Source organism: Sinocyclocheilus anshuiensis, unplaced genomic scaffold (genome assembly GCF_001515605.1).
Source record: "Sinocyclocheilus anshuiensis isolate Anshui unplaced genomic scaffold, SAMN03320099.WGS_v1.1 scaffold75, whole genome shotgun sequence".
Taxonomy (NCBI): domain Eukaryota; kingdom Metazoa; phylum Chordata; class Actinopteri; order Cypriniformes; family Cyprinidae; genus Sinocyclocheilus; species Sinocyclocheilus anshuiensis.
This window is the reverse complement of record NW_015549634.1, coordinates 213,343-225,194: the sequence shown is the minus strand read 5'-3', so window position 1 is coordinate 225,194 and position 11,852 is coordinate 213,343. Positions and strand designations below refer to the sequence as shown.

The window sequence follows — 11,852 nt, the reverse complement described above, 5'->3', positions numbered from 1 at the left end:
ACTAAAGACAATCAATTAACGTCTTATAAAGCAAAACGCTGCGTGTTTGTAAGAAACAAATCTATCATTAAGACATTTTAACTTTAAAAATACAAGTCAGTCAGTTCTAAATTTATGCAAAAATGTGAAATAGAGTCAATGAAGAGAGTAAACAAATACCGCTAATGGTCTTTTTTTAAATTGTATGGATTCTGATTGGCTCCGAAAGTGATTTCAACTACAGTATATAGTTGTAGTTCTTGTCGTGGAGAGTTTGAACGATTTTTATAGGTTACAGACATCGTTCTTAGTGTGACTGGGAGAATTTGACTGAACCATATGGAAAAAATACTTCAACTCAACTCAATTCAACTTTATAGTCATTCTTCCGCATACACAGTATACAGAAGAGCGAAATGTCATTTCTGACGGACCAAGGTGCAAGACACTGACAAAACAAGTATACACACAAGTTCATGACAACAGGAATTAAACATAAGAGCACACTAAACCTAACAAGAGCAATTAACATGAGGTAGAACTCTAAAATTGTAGTAATGTAAGAAATGTTAGAAGTGTAAGAATAAAGTGCTAGTGCACAATTGAGGTGGCTCAGAGCAGACTAAATAATGTTAAATAATGTGCATTATTTGGCTGAGTGTGGATGTGTGTAACTGACCCTTGTGCAGTTGTGCAAGTGTCTATAGTGCACATGCAGCTAAGTTAAAGTGCAAAGTGCAGATGTATGCGAATGTCCAGTGGAGTGTTTTTCTGAAGGCATGGGATGGGAAGGCAGTTTATAATGGGAGTAAGATGGTGGACTAGTCTAAGCTGTTGTGTTTCTGTGAAGAGAAACAGCAAAGGACCGATACAAGCTGAAGACGATGGGCATCACGCACATCCTGAACGCTGCGGAGGGCGAGTGGAACAGTGTGGATACCGGCGCTGAATACTACAGAGACATGGACGTGCATTACTACGGGATCACAGCGGAGGACATTCCTACGTTCAACCTCAGCCAGTACTTCTATTCTGCTGCAGAACACGGCAATGCTAACAGAAAGCTTTTTCCAGGTATTAGAGCTTCTTCCTATCTAAATATGAGAATACACACACACACACACACACACACACACACACACACACCGGTTATGACAGCTAACTAAAACCATTTAAAATTAAATTACTTGAAATAAAAATTATTTTAAAATTAAATAAATAAAAACTAACTTGTTTCATTTAGTTGCCAAACCATTTCAAATTTTAGTATTTCTACAAATATATAATTTAGTTTAACTTAATGTACTAAATAACAAACTAAATAAAATAAAAAACTATATACGCATGAAAACAATAACTAACAAACACAAATGACAAAAACACAAAATTACTAAAACTTTAACTAAAATGAAAACAAAATATAAAAATAAAAATAATAATACGGATACTAAAACAACACGGACACAATTTAAAACAAGAGATGTACAACTTTGGAACAATTAAAATCTTTTTATTAAACTGGTCAGTTGAACAGTCCTGTTCCATAAGCAGAAAGAGCAAGTGGAAAAATTTTCCCACATCAGATACAGCTTATGTGTATTTAAAGACTTTTGTGCGTTTAAGATACAATTTGGTATTTCGAAGAAACAATATATACCTGAAAGACATCAACTTGCTAGGCAAAAATCCTGTTATATAATCCGGTTACTTTAATTTACTACTATTATTTTTGAGATATATAAATGCACTTACTTAAAATGATATCATAGATATTTAATTTAATTATTTAATAATAATTAAATATAGAAATGTTGTTCTTGCAATGTAGCATAAAAACAGATCAAGGACAAACCATACTTTAACACAAATTCATCGGAGTGTACATATGTGGTCGTTGCAATCCTGATAAATGCCCAGTTTAACAGGAAACGTGTGTAAATGAATGCAGAGGCACGCAGGTTGTGTTGCTGGAATTTCAGAACAAAAAAAATGAGATGGAAAGACTCCGTATTGGGAAATATGTGAGGGAGTTAATGGAAATCGGGTTTCTCAGGGAAAGTGCAGCCGACTCGCCGGATGATGACATTAGCTGCGTAGTGACCTGCACGGATACACTCCTCCAACGGCTTCTCCTGAACCAACTCCGACAGGAATCCTGCAGGACACATAGACAAACATATATAGTTAATGTGTAGGCTCCGTTCTAAAGCTTAGTGAGCCGCCTTGATATCTACAGCATCCTAATCCTAACTCTTCTGCTTTGAGTCTAAGGCAGCCCATACAATATGGTAAAAAGTTGTGAAATTTGGCACACGGATAGAGGACAGTCTGAACATTAACCACAGCAAATTTGGAGTCTCTAACTCAAACCCTCAAGCGCCACCAACTGTCCAAAGGTTGCACTCACATTTATGCTTATAACTTTTGAACTGTAATGGCTAGAAACGAATGACATAACTTTCCTCCTAGATGTTAAAATTTTCGCGAAAATCAAACCAGATCATTTTCAGACCATGGCGACAAAAAAACATGAAATTCAAGTTTATTAGTCAAACCGTTCTTGAATAACGCATAAACGAATTTGACGAAGAGCTTGTTAAAGTGGACGTGAGGCTATATCTCTCCAATGCTTTAGCATATTCAGACCAAACATAGAGTGTGTAGTCATAACCATGACCTGAGGCTCCCTGCACAGCTTCAGCACAGCGCCACCTAGTGGTCTGGAGATATGAAAAAAAGGCAATTTTTGCTTATAATATCTGAACGGTTTGGCCAAAAATCACAAGACTTGTCTCTTTAGATTTGGAGAAGCATACAGAGTTGAACGATACCCAATTTTCCCATGCTGGCCATTTTTAATTTTTGTTGTAAAATAATTGTTATTTTACAACAATATTTTATGCTATATTTTACGAATCACATTGGTGCATCATATCAAAACTCTGTATGTCATCCTAAAGGTTTTCTAAAGCCTAAAGGTACTCAAAAAGTCTTCATCTACTTAAAGTCCTGCTTATAAATACATATACATACTGTATATATTTTATATGCGCTGAAATAAAAATGTGGATTAGGATTTACTTTGTGTTAAGAATATTCACTCAGAAACTGCAAATAATTACACAAAAATGGCAAGTAACACACTGAATGAAACATGACAATTATAAGTAGAAAGACTAAAATAGTAATTTATTGTAAAACGTACTCCAACAATCTATTTGCAACTTCTAAAAATCAAATACAGTGTACTTTAGCATGATAATAATATATTATTGAACTAATAACTCAAAAACATCAATTATAGAAAAGCGGCCTAAAATGACTGCCGAATCAGTTACCTCCCACAAAAGCGTCACCGGCACCATTAGTGTCCACAATGTCGTTCTGGTCGATGTCTAAAACGGGAAAGATTTTCACTTTATCACCTGAAAGAAGACAAACAAAGACAATTAAGGAAACACAACTCAAATGATCTGAACCCATCCAGATGTTGTTTGATGGACGTACCCACAGTGGCCACAGTGTCTTCTCTGCCCTGAGTGAAGACCACGATCCTCTGCCTGTTCTTATTGACTTTGGGCAGAGACTGAACCCTCCTTGCGATCTCAGCGATGTCTTCTGTCTGCAGGAACACGAGCATCAGAGCAAGAAGGTGATTATACAGTTCCGAGAGTGTATTATAGGAGCAGTTGATCCAAAAATAAAAATTTCTTCTTTTGTGTTCAGTGTGCAAGAAAAAAATGGCATTACTGTATTTTTCACTCACCTCAAAGCCTTGCTCTTTTGCAAATGTCGCAGCTTCCTGTAAAACAAACATCAAGCAATCATCACCGCCGGTTCCTCAGCGGAGGAATGATCTTCACAAGCCTCCAGAACATCTCACATCTTTTGAGGAGCCTTTATTTCTTCAGCTCTCAATCAGCATTGGATTGCATTGCATTATATGTTTGGATCATTTCAATCTCATCTTACTGAGACATATTATTGGAGATGTAGAATGACGACTGATATTTATATCACATTATGTAAGTATCTGCTCTACTGTTAAAAAAAGGTCTCAGTGATTTACATCACAAGCATCAGAATTTCATCACTTTTTGTAAATATAAATAACAGCATTTGCTCTAAATGGCCTATTTTTGCTCAGTTTCTTTGCTTGATTCTCCATCAATCATGTTTTAGAGTCTCAAATCTGATCCTCAGGATCTTTTGAGGAGCCTTTATTTCTTCAGCTCTCAATCAGCATTGGATTGCATTGCATTATATGTTTGGATCATTTCAATCTCATCTTACTAAGACATATTACTGGAGATATAGAGTGACGACTGATATTTATATCATGTTATGTCAGTATCTGCTCTACAGTTAAAAAAAGGTCTCAGTGATTTACATCACAAGCATCAGAATTTCATCACTTTTTGTAAATATAAATAACAGCATTTGCTCCAAATGGCCTATTTTTGCTCAGTTTGAGTCTCTGAATAAAATGTAGCTGTTTTTTTTCTTCCATATTCTCACTATATCAGACTATATGAGCCATAAAATCCTGATGGATCAAATATGATACTCAACAAAAACACAGATGCAACTTTTTCCTGACTATTTTTTCACACGTCAGGCTTTATAGGGTTGAAAGTATTCATACTGATTCTGCACTTAAAAACCAACGAGGAACATGAAGACTCACCGTCTCGTTTCCGAAGACGATGTCAACGTACGGCATGACCTTCATCAGCGGCTCTTTGAAGAACTGGCTGATGAAGGGAGCCGAGAGGTTCAGACCGAAGATCTTGTTGTTGTCAGACGCGTGTTTGGCCACTTTGAGGATGGACTCTGGAGACACGGTCAGGAAAAAACCCTGCAGGACAGACATTAATACTTTACTTGCTACTTTTGACATCACGAGTTTCTTGCCTAAGTTACAGCTGCTGATAAATCTCTCTATTCTCCCATTTGCACATTCAAACACACACGATGGTAGCACTTACTGCGATGTAGTAAACTCTTGCTTTCTCCACCAGACTCCAGTTACTATCAACATCCAGATGTTTCTCTTTATTATAGCAGTTTGCTGCTGCCAGGTTTGCAACCAGAGACCTGCAAACACACAATAACAGTCAAACACTGATCCCAATGAGACTCGGGTTCAAATGAGTCCATGTGTGTGAGGGTCTGTAAAATCACAAAGGATCATTACAGGACAGGATTGTCATAAACAGTTTGAACGCTGAAGGGGAAACTGCATTAGTGCACAGATGAATCATATAGATGTTTAATAAAGATGAAACTGTATATTGGTAATGTTATTGGTATCAGCCATCCAGCTTAGTTGATAATGAAATATTACAGGAGTATTAAGCAGTTACAATAGTTACATTGTTATGATGCTTAATTTCATCAGACATATTTTAAAATTATCTGCTATAATCTGAAATTATTATATTAGAGTTGCCCTGGATAAAGCAGTGCATTAGGTATATTACAATGGGTTGATGTCTTATTTCATGTGTTTTTTCTTAGTATGAATTGTGATAAAAAAAAAAATAGGTTTGATTCATTTGCTCTACCATTCAAAATTTTGAGTAAGATTTATTTCTTTTTAATAAATTAATTTTATTCGGCTGCATTAAAATGATCAAAACTGACAGTAAAGACATTTATGATGTTACAAAAGATTCCCATTTCAAATAAATGCTGTTTAATTGAACTTTCTGTTCATCAAAGAATCCTGAAAATTAAAATGTGTAATGATTTACACAACAATATCGGGCAGCAGAACCGTTTTCAACATTGATAATAATCAGAAATGTTTCTTGAGCAGCAAATCAGCATATTAGAATGATTTCTGAAGATCATGTGACACTGAAGACTGATCACAGTCTAATATAGTCGTTATTTTAAATTCTAAGAATATTTCACAATTTTACAGTATTTTTGATCAAATAAACGCAGCCTTGATGAGCAGAAGAGACTGTTTTATATCTGACCTGTTGTCTCCAGTAATGCAGGCCGCACAGGTTCCTGTCGGTTCTTGACTCTGTTCATAATAATGAGCGTCAACATGAGCTTCAGCCGCTTTCTGCTTCAGAATCTCGCTGAAGTGATCCGTGCCTATACAGCCGAAGAAGGTGGCCACCTTATGCGGCTCCTGGATCATCCACTGAGAGACAGAAGATATCGAACGTACATTATTATGCTGGTTTAAATTAGCGATATAAAACAGCCTTCCCATAATCCCCTGATAGACATTTTAACAGAAAGTACAGAGTTATAGATGTACTTGAGCGATTTTGACAGAGTTCTGTGTGGATCCACCAGCATGATACTCCACTTTACTCTTCTTCACAATCTCATCAAACCTGCAGCGAGAACAAAACGCACACAAACGAGTTTGATTCCTGTAGTTACTGTACGCTGCATGAAATGCAATTAACTGAGAGCTGCTACCAGCTGCAGGCCACAGATGCTAAAAAACATTCACATGCCAAAGCAATTCTGCTAAATTTTGATATTGTGTATATTGTCATAGATATATTTTATGCAGCTATATTTGTGGAATGGTTGATGAATGAACAAGAGAAAGAAAATAACTTTTTCAAACTCTTTATTTCATCACTGTTACACCGATTATTTCCTAATTTTATTTTCCTAACATGTTGTTTGTGCCATTTGTCTCCAGTCTACATAATATTATATAACTATGGCTGGGCAATTATAGCAAATATTTATGATACATTACCAGTCAAAAGTTGCATATTATAATGATTTCTGAAGGATCATGTGACACTGTAGACTAGAGTAATGATGCTGAAAATTCAGCTTTGATCACAGAAATAAATTACATTTGAACACATATTCACATAGAAAACAGTTATATTAAATTGCAATAATATTTCACAATTTTTATTGCATTTTTTATTAAATAAATGCAGGCTTATTAATTATTACAAATTTATTAAAGGGGTCATATGATGCTTTTTTAAAGATCATTATTTGGTGTATTTGGTGTAACAGAATATGTTGACATGCTTTAATGTTAAAAAAACACATAATTTTTCAAATACTGTACATTATTGTAGGTCCTCTATGCCCCGCCTCTCTCAAACGCTTCGTTTTCTACAAAGTCCCTCCTTCCGACAAGCGCAGTCTGCTCTGATTGGCCAGCTGACCCAGTGCATTGTGATTGGCCGAACACCGCAAGCACTCGTTGGAAATGTAACGCCCCTTATCATAATCGCGAGCTTCAGCTTTCAAAATAAATGTAAAGACAGAGCCCGAAAGGGGAACAGAGTCGCGTGACAGACACAGTGATGAAGCTGGTATGTGTTTGCAGTACACAAGCCACGGTTAAGACAGCTGACTCCACTGTGATGTAACCCCCTCTCTGTCTCTCCCTCTCTCTGTCTCTCTCTCTCTCGCTCTCTCTCTCTCTCTCTCTCTCGCTCGCGCTCTCTCTCTCGCTCGCGCTCTCTCTCTCTCGCGCGCTCTCGCTCTCGCTCGCGCACACACACACACACGATGCACAAAACTCTGCATTTGAACAGTCAATAGCAAATACTTAAACTAGTAACAAAACACAATCAGCTTGTAACACTCCAAAGAGAAAGGAAAACTTGAAATCGCATCATATGACCCCTTTAATAATTATTCCAAATTTTTGACCAGTAGTAGTAGTAGTGTTATATTCACAAAGATTTTGCTGGCTATATATAAAAGTAAGGAACATTGCAGTGAGAGTACTGCATGATGACGGCACTCACAGAGCTTTATGTTTCTCCTCTGCCAGGATCTGATCATTGGGCTTCAAGCCATACCTGTGCACAAATACATCCAATCAGTTAGTTCACACTAACAGAGCTGGAGGATATGAGGCTGTATGATCACTCAAGCGTGTGCAATCAGAAGAACACGCAGCACACATGACCTTTAAACACTGCGCTGCGTCCGTCTGCAGTTACACACAACACTCACTTATCAAGAAAGTCCTTATCCACCACGGCAGAGATGTCCAGCAGCGGATTCCCCATCCCGAACAGAGCATTCTGACTGCAAACACAAGACACAGATCACAATAAATCATTTTGCAACAATAATGCACTGATATTTGAATAACCTTTAAGTAAAGCATTGTGAATTACTATTGCATGCTATATAAATAAACATGCATTGCATATAATTAAAAATTCTAGAATTTACTCACCCTCATTCCAAATCTATTTATGCATTATTATTTATTTATTGGAATATTTTTTTTTTAAGCATAGAAGAGCACAAATTTGTCATGGGCAAAAACTGCCACCAAACTCATCACTCATTATATGCATAAGAACAGCATGAACATTCTGCTAATCATCTCATTTTTGTTTCCTGATAAATATTTCAAGTGTTTGGAATGACAAAAGATGAGCAGATTCCTGAGTGAACTATTTCTTTCATATCTATTCTGTGACAGTAACAGGTGGAGGTCACACGATCGGGTTTCCATGACCCTGCCTTTGAGACTTGACGCCTTGGAATGAGAAGCGTGTTTATTAGCCAGGGAACCAAATAGACCAGAATTCCTGCTCTTTTCCATACTGTGAAATTGACGTTGTAAAAGGTTGTTGGTTCTGAACCCCTGCAGAACCACTTTCTGGCTCTCCAGCTTTTATTATTTATATTTACAGTATTTTTATGCATTTGCCAGATGCATTTTTTTGTATTGCACTCAAGGTATATATTTTATTAGTTAGGAATCAAACCCATGACCTTGGTGTTGCTAGCACCATAAGGTACTGTACAGGCTTTCTGGTCAACTTCACTCTTCATGGCTCTGAATGAACTCACACGTCTAATATTAGCCTGACAAATGTCCATTTTACACACCAAACCAGTTGTGTATCATGTCAACTCTACATGCATTAGAGGTTAACACCAAAAACACTGTTTACAGACATTCTGAATTTGAATTAACATTGTGAAAAATTCATGCACCTTGAATCTTTTAACAAATAGAGTGTGTGTTTAATGGGTTTAAAAGGACTGTTTACAGCAGAGCACATGTTATAGTGCTGACTAAACTCTTTACACACACACACACACACACACTAAACTATGCACAGGACCGGACTGCAAATGATCTGAAACTAAGTAAGTTCTCCATTAAAATCACACAGGGCTGTGGATACAACTTGGACAAGCATACATTTATTGAGGAACTAAAAAAACAAAACTGCAACACAAGTGATCAGTGACTGCACATGTGCAATCATGCATTCTGGCATATAATGCATGCATTACTGTGACGCGTGTACATGCGTGACTAAATCAATCTGAAAAAGACCAACACATGAGTCACAGAACACCAGAAGAATTGTGGAGGATCAGCAGAAGGTGTCCTTCCCGTTATATATATATTAATAACCTTGTTAATAAATAGTGCACATTTTCTGCTTTCAAATATTAATATTTTTAAATGTTGTGTAAAATAAGCATTCATTTACATAAAGCCATGCATATTTATCTAATTTATTAACATGTGTATGTGGTCATTATAATAGCCATATCTGTTAACTTTTTGAGTTTTTTTTTATTCAACATTACAGAAATAACATTACATAATTCCTGAAGAAACTGTTTAGCATTTGTTATACAGAATAATGTTTTTTAGAACAAACTATAATATATATATATATATATATATATATATATATATATTGTAAACTGAGTAAGAAAATTACTTAAGATGTCAGAAATGAGGAAATAAAGCATGTTGCATCATACACAATCCCCAAACCGGAAGCAGACAAGCACAGAGACTGAGACTGGAGTAAATATTCGCAGTGCATTAGTGAAGTCTTACCTGACTGTAGGCATGATCACACACACACTTTGACTGTCTGCAGTAGCAGTGGCTCTGCTGCACGCTCTGTGTGTGTGTGTGTGTGTGTGTGTGAGCACATGTGATCAGTTCCCACACTCAAATTCCTGCAACCCGGAAATCCAAATCCGCTCCAGATGATTGGTTGTGTCACATGCATGGGCGGATGGATAGATCTATCATTCTGGTTGGCTGACAAGCCCATGTGTGTTTTAAAGGTCTGTCTGAAATGTCATGACGTGTGTAGCGCGTTCGCTGCGTGCATCTGACAGGATCGAACCACAAAAGTCAATAATCAAAAATCATGCATCCAGTGTCTCGCATGCACACATGACGACATGTGAACATCATGCATGCACTGTGTTGCATAGGCTATATATGACGTCCTGATATCAAATCGATGATGCACGAGCTCAGGAATGGATGCGCTGGTACATTTTGTTCAGGCGGCCGCGCAACCATCAAAACAGACATGCATTCGAGTCATTTCTGCATATCGCATCATAAACTACGCGTGCATGATGCATGTCGTGATATAATGCTCTGTTTACTGCATGAGCTGTGATCATGAAATCAATCATAAACATCTCCTCCCTGAACTCGACACGACACGAGTGTCACATGCGCATCGTGATACTGAGCATCAGATATCGCTTATGTGATTTTACCTCAGTGTCTTCTTGTTCTGCGTGTTTTTCTGTGCAGCAGTGCAGTCACACACCGACATCTTCCTGTGATCAGACAGACAGAACACGAGCTGATCTCAGATCAGATCTCACACTGCTGCTCTACCGCGCTTTATTTTCTACTGATGCGTTTAGCAGCTTTGCATTTGCAATATACATCAAAATTGTTGGAACATTTTTCTAGCAAAAAAAAAACAAAACAACAACACTAGCTTGCTCTATACTTTTTCTATTCTATCCGTTTTCTTTTCATTTATTATATAATTTTAAAAAACTTGCTAAAAACTAGCACTTGCATATCATTGCTCTTTTGTTGATTTTAAGTCGCTTTGGATAAAATGTGATGTTTATGATGTTAAAAAGTAGATTAAAGAAAAGTGTAGAATCTATCAATGTGTTTTTCTATAAGCATAAATACATTTGGGGTAAAATAGATCAATTTTATTTAGATTGAATTAATATGCATATTTATTTTTCTTCTTTATTCCATCCAGCATTTTTAGACTTAAGTTTTACAATATTTCAGAAAAAAAATAAAAATTAGATAACACAAGTAATAGTAAGGATGAGCTCAGATTTTATTTCCAATATGAAATTATAAAAAAAAATTGAGAGATTGTAAGAGTTCCATTTGTATAGTGTAAATATTTAACTTCAAAAATACACTAGATAAATTAATACTATTTAATAAAAAATAGTTTAATAAAATAGATATTTAGATATAGATAAAAAAATAGATATTTCCCCTAATTATTCTTTTTTTTTTTTAAATCACTTTTTAACTTTAACCGGGGATGTTGTATGTCAAAAAAATATTGTAATTGATCAAAAACAGTTAATTGTTAGAACATAATGAATGTCATAGAGGGTTAACTGTGGTAAAAAGTGCCATAAATGGACTTGAGTGTCAGTGACAACAGAAATAATACGAACATTAATGTTGAATAAATAGCTTTATATTTAGAAGGCCAATCTCATTTGCATGACCTTTAAAGCAATATATAATGCATATTCATTGACCATTTAAAGAAATGCCAACAAATATAGTCCGACCCATCTGATTGAGTTGATAATTAGTTCTTTTATTATGACAAGGCACATCAGGTCTTACAGGCTGTCTTTAAAGATGAACACATTATTTACATTAAACTGCTGGTCTCCAAAGCGATAGAAAAAGCAAATATAGCAAAGAGCTGATTCTCACTCATAAATATACTTGAGTGTGCTTTCTGTAGTAGTGTATGGAGCACAGTGATGTCTTAGTGGAAATACAAGGACGGCAGTGTGTGTGTGTGTGAGTGAGTGAGTGAGTGAGTGTGCGTGTGTGT

General features: G+C 36.2%; 2 protein-coding genes across 3 annotated transcripts in view; one reads left to right on the top strand and one right to left on the bottom strand.

Moving 5' to 3' along the window:
* The window catches only part of LOC107659639 (dual specificity phosphatase DUPD1-like), a gene marked incomplete at its 5' end in the record, with an annotated part of 2,703 nt that extends 782 nt beyond the window's left edge, over nt 1-1,921 (top strand). Inside the window, 2 exons of the mRNA XM_016448651.1 lie at nt 830-1,053; nt 1,905-1,921. Of these exons, the coding sequence (XP_016304137.1) occupies nt 830-1,053; nt 1,905-1,921 (241 nt within the window). The remainder of the gene's footprint in view (nt 1-829; nt 1,054-1,904) is intronic.
* Nucleotides 1,490-10,589, bottom strand: adkb (adenosine kinase b). 2 transcript variants are annotated; one of them, XM_016448694.1, is made up of 11 exons: nt 10,507-10,589; nt 7,951-8,025; nt 7,740-7,793; nt 6,260-6,338; nt 5,967-6,139; nt 4,968-5,076; nt 4,667-4,837; nt 3,746-3,781; nt 3,487-3,601; nt 3,318-3,404; nt 1,490-2,134 (listed from the first exon to the last, which is right to left on the bottom strand). In XM_016448694.1, the coding sequence occupies exons 1-11, from the start codon at nt 10,563-10,565 to the stop codon at nt 2,010-2,012; spliced, it is 1,083 nt and encodes a 360-aa protein (XP_016304180.1). In that variant the 5' UTR covers nt 10,566-10,589; the 3' UTR covers nt 1,490-2,009. The 2 variants fall into 2 exon arrangements, with proteins under 2 accessions (XP_016304180.1, XP_016304182.1); XM_016448696.1 differs by lacking the exon at nt 10,507-10,589 and adding an exon at nt 9,821-9,966.
* Nucleotides 10,590-11,852: the final 1,263 nt, after the last annotated feature.

Coding starts and splice junctions, on each gene's coding strand:
- adkb (XM_016448694.1), bottom strand. CDS start 10,565: ATGTCGGTGTGTGACTGCACTGCTGCACAGAAAAACACGCAGAACAAG. Junction 6,339..7,739: donor GAGGAGAAACATAAAGCTCT/GTGAGTGCCGTC, acceptor TTCTCGCTGCAG/GTTTGATGAGATTGTGAAGA. Junction 5,077..5,966: donor TGCATTACTGGAGACAACAG/GTCAGATATAAA, acceptor GTGTGTTTGCAG/GTCTCTGGTTGCAAACCTGG.